The sequence below is a fragment of the Miscanthus floridulus genome, chromosome 5 (genome assembly GCF_019320115.1).
Source record: "Miscanthus floridulus cultivar M001 chromosome 5, ASM1932011v1, whole genome shotgun sequence".
Taxonomy (NCBI): domain Eukaryota; kingdom Viridiplantae; phylum Streptophyta; class Magnoliopsida; order Poales; family Poaceae; genus Miscanthus; species Miscanthus floridulus.
Genome location: NC_089584.1, coordinates 142,043,404 through 142,068,946, shown reverse-complemented (window position 1 = coordinate 142,068,946; position 25,543 = coordinate 142,043,404). Strand labels below are relative to the sequence as shown.

At 43.4% G+C, this 25,543-nt stretch overlaps 1 protein-coding gene across 2 annotated transcripts; it reads left to right on the top strand.

Annotated features, from left to right (window-relative positions):
* The first annotated feature begins 6,791 nt into the window (after window positions 1-6,791).
* LOC136453916 (protein XRI1-like) lies at window positions 6,792-10,152 on the top strand. 2 transcript variants are annotated; one of them, XM_066454469.1, is made up of 9 exons: window positions 6,792-7,090; window positions 7,809-7,864; window positions 7,954-8,118; window positions 8,632-8,720; window positions 8,866-8,926; window positions 9,011-9,113; window positions 9,223-9,266; window positions 9,354-9,434; window positions 9,568-10,152. In XM_066454469.1, exons 1-9 carry the CDS (start codon window positions 6,999-7,001, stop codon window positions 9,840-9,842), a joined length of 966 nt encoding a protein of 321 aa, XP_066310566.1. In that variant the 5' UTR covers window positions 6,792-6,998; the 3' UTR covers window positions 9,843-10,152. The 2 variants fall into 2 exon arrangements, with proteins under 2 accessions (XP_066310566.1, XP_066310565.1); XM_066454468.1 differs by having other exon boundaries at window positions 6,794-7,090; window positions 9,220-9,266.
* The last annotated feature ends 15,391 nt before the right edge of the window (window positions 10,153-25,543 follow it).

Below are 25,543 nucleotides of genomic sequence, written 5' to 3'. Positions count from 1 at the left end.
GTCAAACGTAGTACCGAGGACCATGTACTGCATGCCTACAGGAAGGTACCATAATGATACGATGGGACGGGTGCTTTAGGTCCTTTCCGACGTAACAGTGCCCGATAGTGTTGTAGGCGCTGACTTTTGTCCCACAGTGTAGTAGGCGCTGCCTTCAGTCCTCGGGCGCGGATACTAACATAGGCATACGACAGCCATTATGGTCCAAGATAGAAATCACATCATCTATAGTGATGGACGTATGGTCACTTCCCTTGTTACTCCCCGAGGGTCACAGCTCGGCTCTCCGGCGCGCTGCACCATTTGTCGGTGTAGGATGGGACGCACCCACTTGCTAAATGAGGCCAGGGCCTGGCCTACGAGGATCAGCGAACACGCCACCTCTGACACAACCTGCCGTGTTAAACAGGGCTGGCACAGGGAAAAAGGAAGACCCGGCTCCCTCAAAGGACCTTCTATACCTTCGGCATTTTCCTTTTTCTCTGATATGTAACCCCTACTCCCCCCTTGGTCTATAAAAGGGAGGGTAGGGCCCCCCACCAAAGAGATCGACTTTTTGATGGATCAGTTCAACATACACAACACATCACACATACAGCCAAGCAGCGACCAAGCTCTTGGCATCTTTTCAACCATTTCCATCAGAGACCTGGGACCTCTCCCTCTCTCGACCGTTTGTACCCCCTACTTCGAACCTTTTTTGACACTAATAACATGAGTAGCTATAGACTGGATGTACGGACATTTAGCCCGAACCAATATAGATCTTGTGTCCTTTAGTGCACTATCCGGGCCTAACGCATAATAATCACAAATTTACTAGTCGATGTTTGTTTGAAACACCGACACCTAGCATCTAGGTTAGCGTTTGATAGCCGATTTGTTAGTTGTCGGCTCTAATAGCCGATACCGAAGGGTATCGCCTCTAGTGCAAAAACAGAAGCAGTTGCGAGATGTGTGTGTTTGAGGCCAGGGCTCTCAGGTGGTATTTATAGCTACGAAGCGAAGTGGCGGATATCTCAGGACGTGCAAAAGGTAACCGCAATTAATAGAAGGTGAAGCGCCACCCCACTAATGTCGAAGAGAATGCGGGCGTTGATAACCGAGGACAGAAGTTGAAGAGTTTTCTTATTAGAGGCCATGTTTTCAGACTTAATTGGATTGAAGTCAGAAGTCTGGGATCGGCTATTTTCAAATCGGCTCTTTTAGACAAAACAGGGGATAAACAAATCGACAGGCTGGTTCTCATTAGTTTCACACAGAATATATATTACAAATAGTGACATTTAGACTATAAGTTCACAACATCCTGGATTGCCTTCAAAGCTTTTAGCCGGATGGTGTCAACTTCTGCAATTTGTTGCCTATCTTTTTTGGCTGATCTAGGGATGTTCTCGAGGTTGCTGCGGATGGCTTTACCCTCTTTGACTTTGGTCAACATCTCCTGTTTCTTTTGCTTGATGGCATTAGGTATTTAAGCCAGGTTGGACTCATGACGATCGTTGGCAGCCTTCACATTCTCCAGTTCTTTCTCAAGTTTACGGCGCTTAGCTCTGAGTTGGTTCAGTTCTGGCTCAATCTTGAAAGGGGAGTTCTTCAAAACATCAATTAGCTGTGCTAGCTCTTTGGCCTCTTATTTGTCGGAATTCTTCTTGGCCAATAAAGCTTCGCGATCAGCTAGGTTTCTCTTAGCCCTTTTCACTCTTGGAGCTTGATCCTCAATGTTGGACAAAGGTGTCAGAACTTCAGCAAGATTCAAAGGCAAGTTACCCTTAATGGCTAGGAAAGTTCTTCTCACCGGATCTGCATCCTGGACCAAATCAGCTATATCCTTTTTGAGCATTGGCAGCATGTCTTTTAGCCGATTTTTGGTCTCCTCTGACAAAGCTTCTTTGGAGGAGATGGCTGATGAGCTGATTTTATCTTCATCTATATACTCTTCAAAATTGAAAGAATAGCTCAGAGTTGGTTCTATCTGAGGAGAAGGAACAACTGATGATGCATTAATGATATCTGGTTGAATCGGCTCTAGACTTTCAACACTGGTATCTGCAAACATCAAGGAAAATTTTTCAATTCATGTTTGTTGTAGAGGAGTGACTTGAAAAGCAGCCCGAGCAAAAGGGAGAAACTGCTAGAGTTGGAGCTCTGGTGTTGGCGGCTTTGGTTGATAGGGCTTGTTCGAAGAAGAAGGGGGAAGTAAATTGGCTGGGTGGATTGAAGATGATATTGTTGGGATGTTATATAGAGTTCGGCCTAAAAAGTTAGGAGTCACATGTTTGTTTCGGAATAGGTGGTTGCAACGCGGTGAGCAGATGAATGAATTTTTGGAATAAAATCATTTTTATTATAAAATTAGGGGCATATATTTACACCAAAATTTTGGAAGGAGAGCACGGAAACTCGAAGCTTCTAGGATTATGTCATCAAGGAATCGGTTACGTAAAGATCGATGTTAGCTGATTCAGATGCAGTACTTGAATCGGCTCTTTTTAGATAACGTCAGCGAACGACGTCAATGGAGTATGAAGAAAGATATGTCGGACTCTACAGAAAGAAAAAGATTAGGGTCCAAGTTATTTTAAGTTAGGAATGTTTTCTTTTATTCTAAGAATTGTAATGAGTCGTATTTGAGTATAATTCATATTTAGGTTCTGGGTATAAATATTGGACCCCGTTATTGTATAAAAAATAAACAATCAATCAACACAATCTTTCTGGCTTTCGCCATCGTATTAGGAGTAGGAGTACTATAGATCTCGATGAGTTCTTCAGCAAACAGGGCTGCATCGACCGATCGACCTCTAGCTTGCTTGTGAGTACTATCACGACTTGTATTGTGCTTGTAAAGCTACATCAGCTGATTGATCTTTTATGAGCCATAATATAAGTTAGTTACCGATCTGTATCGTAGTTTGTAAAGCTGCATCAGCTGATTGATCTCTTACGAACCATAATATAGATCAAAGTTATTGATCTTGTGTTAAATAACTTGTTGTTTAATACAATATCACCAATTAATCTGCTAAGATTAGTAAGATTTTCCTTACTGTTTTTGGTTGATTCACCAGCTATCGATCTTGTTATAATTAATATTTTATTAATTATAACAAATCACCTGATTGAGATAGAGACAGATCGGCATCATATCATCTTAATTGGTCATCCTTTGATCTGATCACTCTTGAAATCTCATAATTAATGACTTAATTCCGCTAGATTGGCTGTTTTATCTCTATTCCAATTAAACATAGTATGCATCCAAAGACATGTTTTAATATTGAATAAACTCACTAGTTAATGAGATCTAATCTAATGACACTACCATAGCTGCATCTATCTAGTCGAACCTCACTGGTAAGATTTTATATTAGAGATTATCGATTAGTGGTTTTGTTCATGATCGAGATATGTACTATGTTTGTTTGCTATGCATGCATCGGTTATTTTAGCTGATTCGCATGTGCTTTCACACATATAGCATGTTTTTCATGAACCTGTCAATATATAGATGGTTTTATAGATTCTTTGGCTTTAGTTTGTTATTATTATCATAGTTATATCGATTTGATCGAACCTCACTGTTGATGGTAACAGATTAGATTTAGAACGTTTGTAGATTCATTTGTACTATACAGTTGATTTGTTCGCATGTTATATACTTTCTCATTAAACTTATCGACTCAATACTTTACACTGGTTATATCCATCTAGCTGATGATGTTTCTTTATATTACTTACATTTAGGTGTATTGTATCTGTTCTGTCTGGATTAATCAATCATAATAAAATCACTATGACCAATGAGTATCGGTTATTTTGAATTCGTACCATCATCATTGATATTAGCCGATAATCTTTAATTCAACGATCCTCGCTTTACTGATATGTTGGATATCTACTATTTAGGCGATAGCCCTATCGAATCGGTTGTTTAGCCGCATATTTAGAACTGTTTGGAGTAACACCGACATGTTCCACCTTAAACTATTGATTATTCTTTCCTTATCAATTGCAGGGTTAAATTGACTGACACGCCTTTGGTCCTGAAACCAACCGTTCTTGTGTTGAAGCCAAGCAGATCTCCAATCTCTTTCCGTTCAGATCGTCCGACTTGCTGTGTGTTTATTGCATCACCATATTTTTGCGTCAACAGTTGATTAGATCCCTTTTCTGGTCTGTGGATGTGAACCGAGTCCTCCAAATACAGATTGCTCCTGGGCGTGAGGATTTAATCGCATGGCGCTTTAACCTGAACAACTCGTTTCTAGTGAAATCAACCTATCATTGTCAATGGAATCATAGTTTTGGGAACAATGTCCATCATGTAGCTGCAAGCAGAACGGGGCGGCACCATTATGGAAACAAATGTAGAATTTGTGGCAAGATCAAAATTTTTTGGATGGTGTGCGTTTTATGGATGCATCCTGCGCTTTGTTACTTTGGCTAACAAGCATATTATAAATTCAGGAACTTGTCCTATGTGTCAATTAGAAGCTAAGGATGTTAGGCATGCGCTGTTTGCCTGTCCTCGTGCTAGAGAGGTTTGGAGCGCCCTTGGGATTGGGCAAGAGATCGAGTCGTTTCTGGCGGTGGATAGATTGGGCTTGGTTGTGATACAAGAGGCCATCAGACGGGGCGGACGAGATATGCAATAGAGCCATGTTGGCTTGATGGAACTTATACTGACAGGTTGCTGGTATATCCGGTGGCAATGAAGATGGGCAAAAGTCCGTGGAGAAGACATTTAGTCTATCCGTCGTCGTAGTGATCACGGGAAATTATAATTTGATCAATGAGGGTTGGAGGAAGCCACCTGAGGTATCTTGATGATTAATGTCGACGTAGGTTTTGAAGAGACCAAAGGATCAAGGAGCATGGGAGCGGTTGTCAGAGACTCTACGGGCGGGTTCATTGCTGCTTCACACAGTTACATTCTGCATGTGGTGGATGCAGCCATGGCTGAAGCAGCTTTTCTGAGAGATGGACTATTGTTGGCGCAACAGATCGGTTGCAGTCATGTGGAGTTCCAATCAGATTGTATGGAAGTCGTCACAGCAATACAAGAGGCCGATCTATGATGAATACCACTGGTATTGGAAGAATTTGGAAGGATTTTCATTTTATCTCTATTAGTCATTGTATCAGGGAATGTAATGCTGTGGCTCATGAGCTAGCTAGGCATGCTTTGGTAGGCAAAAACTATTTTGTTTGGATAGATGAACCCCTGTCTCAATTTGGCAACTGCTTGTAAATGGTTAACTATTTTGTCCAATGAATAAAGCTTGCCGTGAGATTTTTTTAAAAAAAAAATTGACAAGGATTTAGTGCAATGATCAGCTGCTTGGAAGGGAGCTTATCAGCGCCTATCTATCTGTACATATATACGCGCCTTGTACAACTGTTCTACTTGAGTCCATCATCTGTACTGTGTACATACATACGTATACGCAGCGTAAAGTCACAAACGCGCCTCGTACAACTATAGTAGTGCCTGATCTGGTCTGTAAATGCGTCGCAAACAAAATACAGTCAGACTGTTCAGCAGACCTGAAAAATAAGTAAAAATACTGTTCCACTGTTATGAAAGAAAAATATTATTCTGATGGAAAGATACTGTTTATGTAAACGGTGCCCGTGTGAGTGGGCTGACCGGCACTGGCCAGCCGAACAGGCGGACTCCGACATGTGCAGTAGCGCGAATTTAAAGTTAGCCACACAGTTCACGAGGGCATGATGGTCCCGTCGGTAAACTCGCCGGTAAACAGATCTGTGATGTGATCCGTTCACCCCCGTCAGTAACAACAACCCAGATCAAGTCAAGATACAAATCCAGCCCAGCCTCGCGCAGCGCATACGCCTGCACCTTTCTAGCAGTATTTTGACCGACCTGGCAAGTAGTTCATTTTGGATCATCTCTTTGTTAATTAATTAATTAACTAATCCAAGCCGACGAATCAGAGGCGGCTGACATTCTTGGAATTTTACTATTCCATCCACGCCGTAACGGCCCCATGTGCCAGAATAGGCCTTTGGTTTCGTCCGGACCTGGGTCCTGCTGAATTTCAGCTTCTGCCTGTAACCGTAGCAGTCCAACAGAACAGAACGGGATAAGAAGCTCCCGACATGTGGGGGCCATCGAATAGATGGATCCACAGGGCCCACCACCCAGTGTCGGGCTCGCTGGTCCTACAGTCTGTATCCGTACCGTACCGTAGCAACGGACGGAGTGAGAGACTCGGCCGTCTTCGTCTTGAATGCTCCGGATCACATGGACGCTCAGGGTCCGCAGTTAATGGCCACGATCTACCCACGCCTGCCCCCGCGCGCATTTACTGTAGCTCATGCCATCTCCGTTCTCCGCCGGGACAAATAAACTCTGTTTATTCATTACTGTACATACTATCATAATACTATCTTTTTTTATTTTTCTCTAGGTTTGGAAAATTCTCTTGGATTGCTCGGGCCGGGGTGTCGGGCTTCTTTCCGGGGCAAGCTTTTCAGGCCCAGTCAGCAGTCAATGGCTTCCCCAGCAATTTTCACGGCATAAAGACCGTCTCCGACAACCGAGAGCATCCCAGATCCATTCATAGACAAATGATTTAATATCTTTTTTTTTCTTTAATCATAAAATCTAAAAGATATTTTTTAAACAGGTCTTTAGGAGAGGAGATATTCAGATTTTGGTATTCAGGCTGTGCTGTCACATTCGAGAGAGAGAGAGAGAGAGAGAGAGAGAGAGAGAGAGAGTGAGTGAGAGTGAAGGATAAAAGCATCGAGGACTTCGTCTGCGGACACCGAAAGGGTCGGGCAGCCGCAGAGGGAGAGGGCTGAAACCGCCTGCCTGCTGGCCAACAACACCCCGCGCCCCCCACTTCTTCCAGCAGCGCCACCTCCAGTCCAGTCCTCCTCGCCACCTGCCCCCCTCGGCCCTCCCAAGTCCGGCGCGGAGAACCAACCGACCGACCAACCAGCCCGTCGTCGCTGTCGCCCGCCCGATGGACGGTAGCCACGGGAGCCCCCGGATCCGGTCCACGGCCCTCGCAGCGGGCGCGGGGATGGATTACGACCTCGCCATTGGTGATCAGGGGTGAGTTGCGCACACTGAACACCGCGCGTGGTTCTGGGCCGCACGCCGCGGAGAAAGGCGGCGCCTTGGTGGCCGCGGCCGGGGACGGAATTACTGTCACCAGTTTCTGTTTTCTCGCTTCGGCTCCGTCCCTGTCGTCCCCGTCGATCCCCAATTTTGTTCCGCTCTTGGTACGGGTGGGGTGGTGGGTGTGGTAGTACCAGCTGCGCCCCCTTTTTGGTGGGTGTGCTCTTTATGCGGCCTATGATGATGTTAAGGGAGCAGGATACAAGGACAACTAATACTGGGGGCAAAGGATCGTGTTCTCCCTTCTTTTGTACGAAGCTTTGCTGTGGCTTTTGCGCCTTTTCGGCGTGCTGCGTCCATAATCGGTTTGTAGCGATTGAGTTGTCTTGGGCTTTTCCGGTTATATAAACCCTAGCTGGCTCATGAAGATCGTGACAAATTTGGTGCTGTAGTGTCGATGCATTTGCTTACTAATCAAAGGGAATTTTGTTTTCCTTGTTATATCCCTTTGCATTGTTAGATTGCTATCACAAGTTTTTGACCTCCGCTGGTATGCTGTCTGATATTTACTGTTAATATTTTTTACTCTTTCTGCTACATTAGCTGGACAGACTTTTATACCGCACATTTTCGCTCCTTGATCTAAACTTCTCAAGTTTCTTGCAAGAGTAATAACTTCTGATTGAGCTTGTCCTTGTGGAACTTCTTACAGTGAGTTGTGGGAATGGCAGAGTCAGGAGTATGATCTGCAGAAAGATTTACTAGCTGGTTTGCACCACGCCATTGCATCACTCATTCTGCCCTAAATATATATATCCAAGCAAAGACCTGAGCACCTTGTATTTCTGATTTGGCAGCTCCATGTAGCAGCTTGTGGGCTGAAGCAAGCAACAATGTGGGTGACGATTGGAGCATGTTCGATGATCAAACACCAAATGTGGGTGACGGTTGGAGCATGTTCGATGAGCAAACACCAATTAAACATTGTGCAGACTTCGAATTCCAGTTCTGTGATATAGGAGGTAAAGTCTTGCTCTCACGGTTATGAAATCTAAAGTCATAAGCTTAAATGTAGATTCTGAACTATTTCAGTTCACACCAACTTATCTGCGCAAATGGTTTTCCACTGAATATCCTGCAAAGATCCCATACGATACGACCAGTAGCACCTCCTTTTAGATCTAACATATGTTATCTAATTCTCTCTGCTTCCTGAAATTGTGTTAATGACATTGTACTTCATATAGTTATAGTACCCTATAAATCCATAAACAAACATATAGAAAGCAGAATGACTAATATAGAAAGCTTATTATAGCAATTGTAGTGAGTACCTTTCCTGGTTACTATTTCCCCCTTGCATATGTTTAATCTGAGCCAAAATATGCAACTAATATAGGAGTTGACCTAATTATTAGTACAATGGATTCCACTTTGGTGTTTCCTAATTCTATCCCATCTGACCTTTTCGGCAAACACTTAACAAGGTGCTTCAATATCGGTTGCATTTTCTGACTAGTAAAAATGCAATGCAGAAATCATTGTCAAGGACTTTGAAGAAGGGAAAGAAACTTTACAGGCAAAACGCAGACGCATGCTGCAGTTCTGTCCAGAAAATGCTGAGGTACTTGCTCTTTAATGGATATATCAAAGTATCCTTACAAATGAAGTGAACTATGCATAGTGTTGTTGTGTCGGAAACTGTGTCAGTTTATAGTGGTATGTTGTTCTGCCTTCATTGGTATAATGCCTTTCTATGTCTGTATTAGATGACATGTTCTATGACTGAAGATGGGCTTTCGGAAAGTCTTCAAGAGATGGATTTTTCAGGTATACCTTCCATCGTTACCGCTACACTTTTGGTGTTTAGCATGGGTGCGTTCTTTTCCATTCCTAATTATAGTGGTAATTCAGGTACTGACTGTTTGCTGAACTCGGATGGGATTGATGAACTGCCAGAAGAATGGCTAGTTAATTGCTCACAAGATATCGAACCTTGTTTACCTGCAGAAGAAATGTATGTGTTTCATTCCAATATTCATAAGCGCTTGGATTTATGAGTTGTTGAGTTCACTGTCATTGAAGATGAAGTATTACTACTTATGGTATCTAAATCTTCTTAGTAGGAATAGCCCTGCTGCTGCCACGGAAAATGCTGTCGATATCTCTGGTTGGTACAAACCTCATGAGATTTCATTCTTGCCGTTTATAGCAGATTCTAAATTGCTGATAGATGAACGCTATGCTTATTTTTCAGTGCATTCGAATTCTTCGCCTCGTCAACAGTCCATCGTAGCCAACAACAATCCTGCACAAGCTAGACCTACACCGCTGAAAGGTGTGCCCAACTCTTGTCCATGTTTGCTTAAAGAATCATGGTTTTTTATTCTCCCTTTCAAGAACAGTATATATTGATTATGTAATGTATCCTGTCATTTGAACTCAAAAACACGCTTTCATCTGTTCCACAGCTGGCAAAAACATTATCGGATCAAAGAAGGTGAGAACAAGTGTGGCCTTCCCGTTCGAGCTTGTCAAGCCGTGCAGCTTCAGTGGCGACGTCACCTTGAACGACATAAACAACAAGATCCACGCTCCACCACCGTACAAGATCAGGCACAAGAGCGATGAGGAGCCCAACTCACTCCAAGCCTCGGCTATCTCGGGGAAACCTGTGGTCCACAAGACCAAGATCCACACGGAGGGGGGAAAGGGGAGCATCACGATCACAAGAACTAGAGGCTAAGCTAACCATTTGTGATGCGAGCACAGTGGCTATGCTAATAGTTGATTCGCCTTTGCATTTCTGGCGCTCTGGGTTCGTCCCCAATTGGTTTTGTGGCCGGAGAGATGCAAGTAGAGTGCTTGTAGCATTTCTGTGCTTGCTGTTTATGGGATAGATATTAGGTAGTTGGGTGTTCGCTCACGCTTGTAGGGGTGTCGCAGTTGTGTGTTGTTTTCTGTTGTTGGAAAGGTGAAATAGTTGGGGTAGCTTGATTAATATGCACAATATTGATTTGGTGAGATTATATAAATCTGCGAGATGTGGGCTTGACGACCAGAACTTTGGTTTTGTTATCTGGATGGTTTTGCCTGAGCTGTTCTGAAGCCCAACTGCAGAAACAGTATGGTCCAATCTCCAACTCAAGGACTGACTAGCAGAAGAGCAACAAGGATTGGGCCCACGGATGAGCTGCCCAGTTCTGTGGTGTCGCTGCTCATCGGCGAGAGCCCTGACTGATGGTGGACCAGCGAGCTCAGCAGGTGAGGAGTTGCCTCGCCTCGCATGCGTCATGGTCCCGAACGCCACCCTCTTCCTGTCTTCCTGTCCTGCCTGCGCCCTGGGCTTGCTGTCGGTGATATCTGTGTTAGAAGCGTGAAGGTAAACGAAGAACTATTGTTTTTATTAATCTTGAAAATATATTTATACAAGTAGAGTGGTATCATAAAGGGACACGACTGTTCCCAAAAGACATGCTCTTTGGAACTAAAATTAACTATCTAATCCTATCCACTAATCATGTGCTCGATTAATGAGATCACTCATGAAGAGACGTCTGTTCGTCTGAAGACGTCCGTTCGCGTATAGGTGTTGTTTCACAATACTCCTCCTTGATCGAATCTTCTTGAGATCAATACAGCTGTAAGCCGAAATTCCTTGAAAACCCCTATAGGAAAAATCTGAGGAATATATGATATGTCATAAAAACTCCTTTAAACCTTATTGAAAAATAAGAAGAAAATAACATATTTATTTGTGATTTAAATAAACCACTATGTCATTGGTATCCCATTAAAAACCCCAATGAAAAAAATACTAGAGATACGACAAAGATAACTACCCAAAAACCTTTCAGAAAAAATATGGGGAGCAATATAAAATGATATGTCGCTAAAACTCCTGTAAAAACCCAGTGGAAAAATTAGAAGAAAATATGACGACATATTATTGGTATTGCCTCTTGGATAACTCACATGGAAAACCTTTTTCAGGGAAAAACCATGGATAAGTTGTGAGGGCAATATGTGTCTTTGATATTTTCCACAAAAACCCCGGTGGAGAAAATATGAAATATGACACATGCTTATGTTAATATTACCTTATTAAAAACTTTAACAAGAAACCTTGTAAGTAAAACTTGTGAAAGAAAAGAGTATATATGATGCTGGTACAGGTCAACATTTAGGAGATGTCTTCCTCTGATTCTGGCAAATCTCGAAGTCGCCGCATACCAATTCCATGTACCAATATTTTTAAAACACAGAAGTTGGTAAGGACTTAGTAAATAGGTCAGCGAGATTATCACATAACTTGATTTGTAAGATGTTTATTTCCCCGTTTTCTTGTAATTCATGGGGATAAAACAGTTTAGGAACAATATGCTTAGTGATATTGCTCTTTATGTAACCCGATTGCATCTGTGTAACACAAGCGAAATTATCTTCATAGATAATTGTAGGTGATTTAATCGAACAAATACCACATGCCAGTTGTATGTGGTTAATCATTCTACGAAGTCATACACATTCATGTGATACCTCGTATAGAGCAATAATTTCAGAATGATTAGTAGAGGTCGCCGTCAGAGTCTATTTAGAAGACTTCATGAAATAGCTGTACCTCCATGTAAGAATACAAATCCAGTTTGGGATGGGGACTAGATAAGTAACCAGCATCCGTGTATCCAATCATATTGGGATCATGATTTCTCTTAAAGAATAAACCAAGACCTTTTGTGTCACTAAGATATCTGAGGATATGCTTCACTCCCGTCTAATGACGGTGAGTTGGATTTGCACTATGTCTAACTAGTATGTTCACTGCAAATGTGATATCGGGCCTGGTGCAATTTGTAAGATACATAAGTGCTCCAGTGACACTAAGATATGGAATCTTGGTCCCAATATCTTTTCTCCAATATCTTACGGTATAAATGGATCTTTCTCTATTTCTAAAGAATGAACAACCATCGAGGTTTTGTTATGATATGATTTGTCTATATTGAATTTCTCCAATATTTCCTAGATATAGGCTGATTGATGCACTAAAATCCTTGAAGGACGGTGCTCAAGTTGTAAGCCTAGGCAATATTTGGTCTTACCCAAATCCTCCATCTCGAATCCACATGATGGAAATTGTATCTTAAATGATTGCATAATTATTTCTATATCATGATGATATTAAAATAACCAATATACGCAATCATGCTTAATTATACACAATGTATGTTGCGATTTGTATTTGGATTCAGAATATGAAGTCCATTGTGACTTATACGTCCGAATCTATCAAATTCATTTGATATGCCAATTATTGAATTTGGAAAACTTTATTTTCACACATACCATGGGGTATGCTATGCTGGGTCTCTGCATGAAACCATATGCTACAAGCTCTCATTGTTCACCACCTTGCTTCTGAAAAGAAACTCTGTGAGGGAAGATATTACTGTGGTAATACTTCTCATCATTGAATAAGAGCAATCTCCTTATTTGCCACCTTTTTGTTTGACCAAATTTGAGTGTGAAGATACTCTGCCTAGGACTATTGGTCTGGATCCAATAAGGTAAAAAAGGAATCTTTGAGGAGTATATGCCGCGACAATTTGTAGTCTTTAAATGATTGATTCGGTTCTTGAATCAATATAGCATGTGAAAATGTTAACCCTTTTGGACTCCGAGTCATATCCCATATGGAGTCAGGGTGTTCCAATGTCCTAGGATCAAAATTTAGGTGCACCGTTGATCCGAGTGGATTTTGATCCGGGTTTTAGATACTCATCCATTTTGGGCGTCTACCAACTTGAGGTTGGCTTGGATTTACTGATTTGGAGGATATTGTCCTCGGTATCCTCGGACGCTTACTTGGAGCATTATTCTTAGGAGCGGCCATACTTCTCCCCCTCTTCTTTGGAAGTGGGAGTTGAATGGTTTTAATTGGTACCTCTATTCTTTCGGGCGCATTATAAGTAGGATAAGAGGATTTTGTGACACCCTTATTATCAGTAAATGTTTCTGGCAGATTCTTTGCAATATGATGCAAATATAAGATATTCTAAACGATTAGGTTTAGAATTTTTGGTACATGGATGTGAGGATTGCTCTTTTGATTTCTGGCATTTTTAATGTGGTATAAATTTCCCCCTAATGCCTAGAATTATTCTCAAATATGATCAACATACGGACAATTTATAAATCCCCTGTAGAGTTACCTCTTGGGATCCCTAATGCCCATTGGTATGTTGGGTGTGGTGATATGGGTATGTGAAAACATACTCGATGCGCAGATGCAAAATGTTTGGCTGCGGCCAAAGTTTCACGTACATACTGCAACGGAGGGAGTTGTATAAGTGCAGCTTGATGAATTTCAATTAACGATACGGTGTGTAAGGCCGCATGAAAACAACTTAGTTTTGGTAAATTACAATTCTATTTTAATATGTCATGCAATTTGATTCTCAATAAGAGACTCAATAAAACCATTATTGGTATGGACATAAGGTACTTGATATATAGTACCCAAAAACCAAACTTTCCATATAAAATGGATTTGATCCCGCATCCAGAATAATTTATTTTAAATTGAAGATTTCGAGCAATGAGTTTGGTATAGTGATGGTTCTCATGACTAAGAGACACACCTGGGACTATATTATGGATGCATAATTGTGTATTACATAGTATCTTTATGGTCCATAAAATGGTAAATAGAGTCACATGTATGTTCTTGAATTTCTTCAAGAAATGTAGTGGCTCATATTGATGTTATGACCAATAGAATTGACAATAATTCTCAAGTTATCTCTATAATTGAATAACTAAGGCAAATGTGCCAAGTCATGTTGACATCAAGAGAGAGAATTATTTGTACGCAACATTGGATACAGGTTATGTATATGTAGTCAAATCCAACTGAGGATGTTTTGTTTAAGTATTACCATATCCGTTGTTAAGAGAAAAATACTCCTCTTAGTTGTTAACTTGGGGTTTCCATATGAAAACCATATTGACGGATATCTCTATAATTTTAATTGGGTACATTTTGGAATCAGAATACAAGAATGGATTCATGATTATTATTTGACTACCAATAGAGAGTATGATAGTAGGACGACCAAAGCCCACTATCATGACATCGCGTCAAGCGATTAACAAAATATTTCTTTGTCTCTATGTAAGAGTTTAGGAATATTTTGCTTCCCTACGTATAGAGTTTGTGATGCAACTATCCACTAAGCAAAATTCCTCTTTGCATTTAGATTGACTCCCATATAAGTCTATATATAGCATGAAGAATATAATGACATTCTTTGTAGATATATAGATTACATACAAGTTAATTAATGGAATATCAAATGTGATGGAAATTATTGTGATATTCATTGAAATTGATGACAACATTTTATATTACAACACCAAAATGTGACGTAGATGCTAGGTATGTTTGTAAATGGGAGACAAATTTTTGGTCCCCAAAATGGATCAAGCGAAGTAAATTCGATGATCGTGCTCTCCATGCTCATAAGACCCACTTATTAATTAAGTGTTTGGTTGCTACTTATTTTTTTTTCATGAAACTTGTTGTGAACAACTGGTCTTCCTGGTGGTGTCAGGTTGAAGATAGAAGCGTGCTTCATATCTTTATTGTTGAGCCGGATATTTATGTCCAATGAATTTGTAATACCAATCAATTAAATGTTTGAAGGCATGACATTTCCAAGTTGTGTGGCTGTAACATACACAATTAGGATAAAATATGGTTCTGTCATATTTGGGAAATGCCTTGACCCTAAAGAATGCATGGGGTTGCTACTTCTTTTTGCGTTAAATCTTACCATTAAAGTTCTATGGATGGCATTACTACATGGCATCGAACTTGTAATGATTCTGAAAATTCAATGTACTTTAGATGATAGAGCATCACTATAATGCTAATGATGATTCCTCGATAAGAGTTTATCATACACTTAGACCTGAAGTAATGTAGGAATTAATCTAGAATACATTTGGTAAGTTGTGTGCTTTCGCGAAAACGTAATGTTGGGGGATATTTTAGAACAACATAATTATATTCTCAAGTGGACTTAAGATCCTAGAGATAAAGTTGTGGCCAGTCATAGTTGGCATTGGGCAGAATGACTGCCTTGTGTTGTTCGTATCACTCATTGAAAGCTAGTCATATATTGCTTCGATTTGCATCCATTGAGATACACATATGTGTGATCTGGATGTGTATAGTGCTTTATTTAAATAAAACTCCATATTTAAATTGATCATAAGTGGTGATGCTCTCTTATGAGGAGCATCAAATATTGATATGAATCCATAGAATATCAGGTTTAACATTACGTCCATTGACCATGCTAGATAATAGTGACCATCAAGAGCAAAAGATCAAACTCTTTGCTGGCTATTATTCTAACAAGGTTTAAACCATAGATTTTCTGAATTTACGCTAAGGGTAAATTTAAAATTGCTATGGTGATGCTGTATTAATTAATGCAAAATAAATAGGAGATAAGATCTATCTCACTAATAGTGTAAACCTCATTTATGCTAACACATTAGAGGTAGTCATCATAAAGATGTAGACCTCTAATAATATGGACATAGTCTGTTAAACAGTAGATGCCAAGTGGTGTATGCAATTTGTATAAACACATTTTAAGGTAATCATCAAAAGATTGATGTAGACCTTAGTTAATCCGCAAACGAATTGGGTACGCATGTTGAGGATAGTCACTAAGTTGTGGATTTAGTGTAGATCCCACAGTAACAACTATGGTGCTACCTTGTGTATGGCCAATAGAAATGCTGATTAATGGTAGTCATCTTGTGAAAAGATGTAGACCGTATGTTCTAATTTATGATGCTGGGTACGCACATTGAGGATAGTCACTAAGAATTTAGTGTAGATCCCACAGTAGCAACTATGGCGCTACCTTATGTATGGCCAACAAACAAATATAGAACATGTGTGTTATACATTTAATGAGAAAAATACACATAAAATTTTGCATCCAAGTTTTAAGCGCTTAGAGCTTTGGTAAAAAAGCATAAATGGGCTTAAATTAAAATGATCAATTACAAAATAAATAAATAAATTGCAAGATCATGGTCATTATAAAGGGTATTTGTTTATCGGATTTGCCATATAATGAGGCAAATATTTTGAACAATACCATAAGCGGATATTTTACAATAGTAAAACATCACAAGTACAACTATTGTCAAAGTCAGTGACCTCAACATAACAGTACTATTTTTTCCAGCACAGAAGAATTTACTAGAGACATCAAATAGTCATATGCGAATTCATGCTGAAAATCAAACGATAACATGCCAGCCGAGTCAAATGAAAAAAAAATTCTTTCCATACTCGGCATGGCCCATCATGCGTACAGGCACAATGGGAAAATAGGAAGTGCAGGGTGTTGATATGGGCTGTTGGCCCATATTGGCTTGGACATGCATCCAGTCGGTTGGCTGGCAATTAGAGTTACGTATCTCTAATGTTGCAGCCGATGTGAGCCACCTCCGCCGTTTCCAATTTCTCCGCTGCGCCGCCACCGTCGCCGATTCGCAGGGGGTGCTGCCCTTGGGAGCAGCCGCCGCAGCCAATGGAGCCGCTAGGCGCTGCAGCCAGCCAGGCGAGAAGCTACCGCGGGCTTGTATACTGCCACCGCCGGCTGCAAGGAGCCGGCCACCGCCACGAAGGGGTCCAGATTGAATAAGATTTGGGACCACTATTGTTTTCATTGATGTCGGAAATATATTTATACAAGTGGAGAGGTGTCACGAAGGAACACGACTGTTCCCAAAAGACATGTCCTTTGGAACTAAAATTAACTGTCTAATCCTATCCACTAATCATGCGCTTGATGAATGAAGAGACGTTTGTTCATATGTAGATGTCCGTTCGCGTATAGGTGTCGTTTCAAACAATCTGGGAGGATTCGCAAGTGCGCCCAGATCGCATGCCGGATCCCTGGAAATGACGACTGATCTGCGCCCGGCAGCCGTCGTCCGTCCGTCCGGTCTGGGAGAAGACCGACGCTGTTGGATTGTATAACATGACGCACACAAACGCGCCGAGCCAGAGGTGAAGCGCAGCACCAGACACGCCAGGTCCCGGACGGACGCCAGCCATGGCCGAGGCTGAACTCCGCGCCGTGCGCCCGTGGTCGGCCCCGTGCTGGTCCGCGCCATCGACGCCGCGCGTCCGTGCGCGCTGCACGGAGCCGGGACCTGCCGCTCGACAGCGGCACGGATGAGTGATGACGCGTCGCGCCGTGCGCCCGTATACACTGGGGGTGCGTGTCGCTGCAGCACGGCGATACGGGTGGCGCCTGGCGGTGCGTGCCTTCTGCCCCTGCGTTCCACTGCAGCAGGTCACAGGTGCGTGCCTGCTGGCTGCTGCCGCTCCGTTCCACCGCAACCAGGAGATGAGCAGGAGATTATTAGGATGCGATCAGAGAAAATCTACGGAGAAAACATTCCCGTTGGCTACCGGACACAGTGCCGTCGCGTCAGTCGAAGTAGAGGTAGAGCCGCCTGTCACTGGCTGCCGTTTGGGCACAGAAACGCCACTCGCTTGATGGACATGGACATCGATGGATCGCCTCCTAGTAGTCCTATAGACTAGTGTAAGTGGCAGTCGCAAGTTGTTGGCGCCAACTTGCATTGGCTGTGAGACGCCAGTACGTACGCTACAACTACGAGGGAGCACAAGCCGGGGATCAGGCGTCCCTGCCCGCCCGGGCACGAGATCGAGCGAGCAAGCGCGCGCGCGCACGTGCCGTCGCCGTTGCGCGGAGGCCGGGGCCCGGAGGCAGCGAGCCCCCACACGCGTACGGCCACAGCCTGGCGCGGGGGAGACCGGGAGAGGCTGTTGGCGCAGCGCCTTCCTGAGCGGACCCACACCGGGACCCCCACCCGAATGCCAGTTTTGGCACTTCTCCGGCGCGCGAGGCCGGCCGGCCTCGTCTTGTTCCGTAGCGCGTCGCGTTACATTATTGGCGTCCTCCCCTGTTTGCAGTCGCAGCCATTGCATGAACACTGACAGTCCGGTAAGTAACAGGTCTCGTCAAGCAACGGTACTGATTTCCTGTTTGCTAATCAGAGCGCCCTGTTCAGTTCAGACTCTAGATAGATCTGCAGGAGAACGGCAAGCAAAAATTATCTATCGAGACTACGTACTACGCTGCCTCACCTAACTATCCTTGCCTTGGAGGCTTGGACACTGACACTCCTCTCATGGAGCAGTACTGATTATTCCCGGCCCTGTGCTGTAATTAAAAGACCTTAATGGCAAATCATGCAGGGCTCCAGATCAGACTGCAGTGCAGAGCAGCAGGAGATGGCAAGTTAAAATTGTTAGATTAATCTTCACCAATTGGTCTAATGGGCCCTTGATCCGTGCTCGTATCGGGGGCGTCCAACCGCTCCATGGTTGGTGGGGCCCCGTCGCACAGTGCCGTATAAAGGAATGTGGGGGCCGGGGCATAAGGCAAGAGAATCACCTGAGCCGCCAGACATCCCACCTACAGTCCCTAAACCCTAAGCCAATCTAGTGAGGGGGCGTTGCCAGCGACGGGAAGACCGCCACCAGCCACCGCCACCTCTGCACCGCCGCCACTGCGTTCGCGACTTCACCGTCGGACCTCACCGCGTCACCGACAAGGACGTCATGGCAAGCTCGTCTTCTACGAAGGCGGCCGATGGTTTGCACCTCCGCAACCCCTCTATCTCTCACTCTATCTGTAAATCTCGTACTAGTTTATGTTCTAGGACTTGATATTTATCCCAAATGTCAGGATACATGCTAGATCTATGGCTAGATGATCATGTCAAGTCTATCAATGGTATCAGAGCCTAACTAGGCGTAGATCTAGCTCACCGGGGTAGAAAACTGAGTAGAAGAGTAGAAGGAGGGGATTCGATTTGAAAAAACGGATCGGACCCCAACCCAAAACCCTAACCCTAACCCTAGAGTAAGGACGAAGGAGGGGAGGACCTACCCGGACTCTCTGCCGCGCGTCACCACCGCTGTCGCGCGGGAATGAGCTCCACCGCCGTCTCGCCGGCGCGCGGGGAGAAGCCGAGCTACCCTCGCCGTCGTGCGTGCGAGCCTGGCCGAGGGCACCGTCACAGGACCGCTCGACAGCGGCGTGCTCACCCACTGGGGACCGCGTGCTCCGGCGAGGGGACCTGCGGTGGCGCCGGTAAAATCTAGGGTTTTGGGGTCATGCTCCACCACAGCGCATGTGGGGGCGCAAAGTGCACCACCGCGGTGTCGCTCGACGGCGTCGCACGTAGATCAAGCTGCATGCGTGCACCGACGAAGAGGGCCACAACGACGCCACCACGCTTCTCTCTCAGGCCGTCGTGGTTCGGAGTGAGAGTGGGAGAGAGAGAGCCGACGCCGCGGCGAAGAGAAAGTGAAGAATGACCTAGGATTCGGACGCGCGGCCGTGGTCGGCGTTTTTTATACCCACGAGAACAACGGACGTCCGTCGGATCAAGATGGACGGCTCCGATTGAACGGGCCACATCTTGCCCAGGCGGGGAAGGAGAATCCCGGCCCAGGCCCAGGTTGCGGCCTGGGCGCGGGGGAGCGGGCGCGCGCGCTGTCTTGGGCCGCGAGCGCGGGTGCGCGGGCGGCATTTCGCTGCTGGGCCGAGCACTGTTTCAACGGGCTAGGCCAAATGAACAGTAGAAACTGAGTTATTGTTTTATTCATTTTTAGAAGGAAATTTTAATGATTTTTTGTCCAGTTTCAATCTCTATCAAAATTTGAACCAACGAGATAATTTTTTCAGAGAGTAGATTAGTACAGTAAAATACTTCTGAAAAGTAGATAAATATTTTTTTCATGTTTCCGCTGCAATGTTAAAGTTTATTATCTTCTAATTAAATTTGAACCAACGGAAGAATTTAATTTGAAGAGTAGTTGAATTTTATTCAGTAAATTATAATATTATTATTTTTCTGACCAACATTGATAATAGCATTATTATAATGATTATTCATAAGTTTTTCTATGCATTAATTCTATTTCTGCCCAATGGTGATGTAGAATTAGTGTATAAGTATATTGTATGTTTTAATTTTGACCAACGTTAAATTAAAGCATGCAATTATGATGTCATATTTTCTCACTATCTCTGACGGTGTTTTTTAGGACTCAAACCAATGGCTTTTATCTCGCACATACTGCCTCTTGAAGGGGGCAACTACAGGGTATGGCGAGAGAAGTATGAACTAGCACTTGCGCTGTCTGAAAATGACCTAGCGCTTACCTCCTCATGTCCGACTGAGCTAGTGGACCCGATGAGGGAAGATAATAAGACTGATGCTGATTTCACTGCTCGACATCGAGATCAAGCAGAAGTGCAGATGATCTCGAACGCAAGAAATGAGACATTTTAAACCGCAAGTGCTTGATGGTGGCTAAGTCCACAATTTCATATGCGATAAGAGGGTCTATCCCAGATTGTGATACCGCCACAGAGTATCTTAAGAAAGTGGAGAGTCAGTTCACTAACTCTTTAAAGGCTTATGCTAGTACTTTGATCAAGAAATTATTCAATGAGAAATACACTGGTGGCGGTATCAGAGAGCACATACTGAAGATGAGCAACACGGCTTTGAAGCTAAAGCCAATGAATTTGTGGCTCAAGGATGAGTTCTTTATTCATTTGGTTTTTGCTTCCTTGCCTAAGGAATATGAAACTTTTGTTGTAAATTACAACATGCAGCCCGATAAGTGGGATATAAAGAAGCTCATCGCAATGTGTGTTCAAGAAGAGGAGAGGCTTAAAAGCTCATAGGGTGACTCTGCTAACCTTGTGAAGGACAACAAAAAGAAGAATTTCAATAAGAATGCCAAACCTTAAGGGAAAGCCCCTTAGAATGACCATCATCAGAAGAACAACAATGCTCAAGTTGAGAAGGATCAGTGTAAATGGTGCAAGAAGCATGGACATTATCAGAGGGACTGTCCAGACTTCCTGAAGAGCCTTCTGAAGAGAGGTGAGGATATCATTACATTCATAGATGAATCCTTGTTTTTAAGTTATGCAAAATCTACTTGGTGGATTGATTCAGGAGCAACTGTTCATGTTGCAAATTCATTACAGGGATTCCGTACGAGGAGGACCCTGCAAAGAGGAGAAAGAAGAATTAAAGTTGCAAATGGAGTTGAAGCTGAAGTTGAGGCCATTGGAGATCTCTCTCTAGAATTAGATGATGGTTTTAGACTTTAGCTTTCAGATATTCTTTATGTACCCTCTTTGCGTAAAAACTTGATAAGTGTCTCATGACTTGACGATGATGGTTATGATTGCTATTTTGGTAATGGCAAATGTCAGATTGTGTATAATAATAAGTGTGTTGGTCTTGCCTTCCGACAAGACAAGCTTTATTTATTATCACTTTCTGAGAATGTGAATGATGTGAGCATTAAACATGAGAATGTCTCCTCGTCTATGAATGCAAGCAATAAGTGGAAGAGAGTTCATGATACATCATCAAAATTATGGCACTGTCATTTAAGCCATATTTCGAGGGGGAGAATAGAGCGATTGATTAAGAAATCAATTCTTCCGCCTTTAAAATTTTCAGATTTAGAACAATGCATAGATTGCATAAAAGGAAAGTACATTAAGAAAATAAAGAAAGATGCCAAACGAAGCGCATGAATTTTGGAAATAGTTCACACAGACATCTGTGGTCCTTTTCCTATAAAAAGTGTGGATGGTTATGATTCATTTATAACATTCATAGATGATTATTCTCGTTTTGGTTATATTTATCCAATTAAGGAAAGATCAGAAGCGTTGGATAAATTTAAGATATTAAAGGTTGAAGTAGAAAATCAGCACAACTTAAAGATTAAGATGGTAAGGTCCGACCGTGGGGGAGAGTACTACGGTTGACACACCCTATATGGCCAAGTTCCTAGACCCTTTGCAAGGTTCTTATAGGAAAATGGCATAGTAGCCCAGTATTCAACACCGGGCGAGCCTCAGCAGAATGGAGTAGCTGAAAGACTCAACCGTACCTTAATGGATATGGTGAGAAGCATGATAAGTTACTCTACCCTACCGATAAGTTTATGGATGGAGGCATTAAAAACAACCATTCATATTCTTAATCGAGTGCCAAGCAAATTGGTGCCCAAAACACCGTATGAGTTGTGGACAGTAAAGGAACCTTCACTTAACTATTTACATGTGTAGGGTTGTCTAGCTGAGCAAAAGTTTTTAACCTAAGCATAGGGAAGCTAGACTCTAAGACAGTCAGTTGCTATTTCATTGGCTATCCAGAAAAGTCAAAAGGTTATCTCTTCTATTGTCCCGATTGACAAACAAAGTTTGTAGAAACAAGACATGTTGTCTTCTTGGAGGATGATATGATCAGGGGGAGCATGGTAGCGCAAGAAATTAGTTTTGAAGAGAAGCAGGTATATGTGCCCACTCCTATGGTTTAGGAGCCATTCTTCACGCTACCTGTTGTTGTTGTACCAATAGTGCAAGACACTATAGTAACAGCACCTATTGTTAGTTCTCCTATAGTAACAATGAATGAACATGAGGAACATGTCCTTTAGGATCCCCTAGAACCCGTTGTCACACATGAGGGAGAGTAACAATAGCCTCATATAGAACAAGCATCATCTAATGAGTCCCCTAGAAGGTCTCTAAGAGTCAGGAGATCTACCATTCTTGATGACTACAAAGTTTATGAATGTGAGGAATTTCAAATAGAGGGTGATCCCACCTCATTTGAAGAAGCCATGAGAAGCGCTCACTCATCCAAGTGGCTTGAAGTCATGGAAGATGAAATGAAATCAATGAAAACCAACGGTGTTTGGGACTTACCGTTTGGGACTTAGAAACCATTCCTAAAGGAGCCAAGATAGAGGCTGTAAATGGGTCTATAAAACCAAACATGACTCCAAAGGGAATATAGAAAGATTCAAAGTGCGGCTTGTGGTGAAAGGCTTCACGCAAAAAGAAGGTATAGATTATAATTAGACATTTTCTTCAGTCTCATGTAAAGATTCTTTTAGAATCATAATGGCGCTTGTAGCACATTATGATTTAAAATTACATCAGATGGATGTAAAGACGGTGTTCCTAAATGGGGATCTGGAGGAAAATATTTACATGGCACAACCGAAAGGTTTTGTTGTGGAAGGAAAATAACATATGGGATGCTGCCTGCAGAAATCCATTTATGAATTAAAACAAGGTTAAAGACAGTGGTATTTGAAGTTTGATAGTACAGTAAGAAAGTTTGGGTCTTAAGAAAACGTAGAGGACAATTGCGTTTATGCAAAGTTCAAGAATGGGAAATACATTTTCCTAGTCTTGTATGTGGATGACATCTTGCTCGCTAGCAGTGATGTTAATCTACTACTAGAAACAAAAAAGTTCTTATCCTCAAAGTTTGATATGAAGGATCTTGGTGAAGCTTCGTTCGTCCTAGGAATAGAGATTCACCGAGATAGAGAAAAGGGGGTTTTAGGATTTTTGTCGGTGTTTTCGGACCACCGACGAGTAAATTTGTATTTGCGCGTCTAGTTCGGATGGAGTGCTCAGAGGACACAAGGGTTTATACTGGTTCGGGTGGAATGTCCCTACGTCCAGTTTGCTGCTGCTCGTGCTACCAACACTTAGTTTGTAGTAAGGGTTACAAATAGGCTAGAGAGGGAAAGGATCCTAAGTCTCTGGTGAAAGGAATGAATGGGTGCTGAGAGCTCGATCGCTGCTCAGTCGTGTGCTCGTGTCGTGCTCTTGTGTTTTTATCTCATGGTTTAGTCTTGTGCCGATCTGGATCCCCTTTTCATGGGGTGCCCTACTTCCCCTTTTATAGGCGAAGGGAGAGCACGAGTTACAATGGAGGAAAAGGAGAAGAACCATAAAGAGAGAGAGAAGAAGGCTTCCAGGATCACTGGGTCCTTCTTCCTCTTCATGTGGGTCCCGCTAACCCTGTAGACATCAATAGGGATGGCTCCACATCATGGCCATGTTCATCACTGACACCATGCACAGGAGTCGTCTGTCGGTCATGGCATTCCATTCCGTCTTAGCAAACGTCGTGGTGAACTGACACTCCTATCAGCGTTCGTGCGAGGGTTAGGCAGAACAGCACCAGCATGCTCGACGCTGTTCTTGATGTGAATCCTCAGGTGTGGCCCATCATGGCCATGGGTTATATCGAGGCGTGCTAGTCTCTTCCCTGATGTCAGAGTTTTGACCTAGGCCCATACGCTTGGACCTAGAGTGGTTGGCGGCGGTCGAGCGAGGTAGAAACCACGTCCTTGGGGTCGGGCGACACAGAGCCTGTACCCAAGGGGCTGGGTGAGGTGGAGCCTGTGGCCTTGGGTGAGACCCCCATGGCCTTGGGGTCAGACAAGACCTTTTAATACGTCTTGCTTCATCTAGGCAAGTCTGCATGGGCGCTAACCTCCTTGCTTTGTGTATCCCTAATATCGATACCCGATAGTAGCCCCCAAGCCTGTGGAGAAGTAGAATACTCGTTTGGAGGCTTTTCTAGACGGGAGGACTCTGAGGGCCTTGGCCTTCTTTTTGTAGCCCATGTCATGTCCTGGTAGGGCGGCGGTTCCCTTTTGTCACGATCGGTCTTCTCGGGGGCATGTAACCATAGGATTCGGGAGGTCAGAAAATTTTTTCTTGATTCTGGTCCATAGGATTCGATCGATCTACCATCATACTGTGACCACACATTTAGTCACCTTATGAGTCCAACTTTCCTCAAGCCCCCACGCATAGCAGGGGTCCAGTCGAGGGTTGGCTCATCTTCGTGATCGTCATCCCTCAAGTGTTTTCTTCGATAAAACAGAGGGGCTGAGCCATGCCATTTTTTCCTTGATGGACGAAACATGGTGCTTAGTGAGCTGTTAACAAGCTAGTTTGAGTGCGGCCCCGATTTCCCATTCATGGGGGTTCAGCATGAGTCAGCTGATGACCGACTCCAGACTCTTGGTGATCAATTCATATAGTTCTCGAGTCTGTTCGACCGGTCCCGAGGGCTTGTTGCCTTTCTTCAAGGAAAAACCATGGACTAGGAACTGAGCTAGACTCGAACATAGGCCAGGATGCCCATGATGCTCGTGCACCTAGGTACTGGTCGCTAGTGGGCCCATCCCTTTCCACCCCTCACTCTAAGGGCATCCTAGAGCGGCTGTGAGCTCGTCAGAGGGCCAACCTTCAAACTCCTAGGCCTAAATGGGCCATAGGAGCATTTTTAGCTCTGTATCCCACCTTACCTGCGATAGTTCTTGGCCCATTGAACGGGCAAACCATCATCCGACGTATGCTTCGAGGGCATGGATAGAGATTGCATGTGCATGATCTTCGGAGGGAGGTTACATGACATGGCACAGTGGGCGCATAAATCTAGGCGAACGGTTGGCCT

Excerpts from the sequence above, each read along its gene's own strand:
- LOC136453916 (XM_066454468.1), top strand. The coding sequence starts at position 6,999 with ATGGACGGTAGCCACGGGAGCCCCCGGATCCGGTCCACGGCCCTCGCA. Across the intron at positions 7,091-7,808 it reads CTCGCCATTGGTGATCAGGG|TGAGTTGTGGGAATGGCAGA; the intron begins GTGAGTTGCGCA and ends AACTTCTTACAG. Across the intron at positions 7,865-7,953 it reads GCAGAAAGATTTACTAGCTG|CTCCATGTAGCAGCTTGTGG; the intron begins GTTTGCACCACG and ends CTGATTTGGCAG.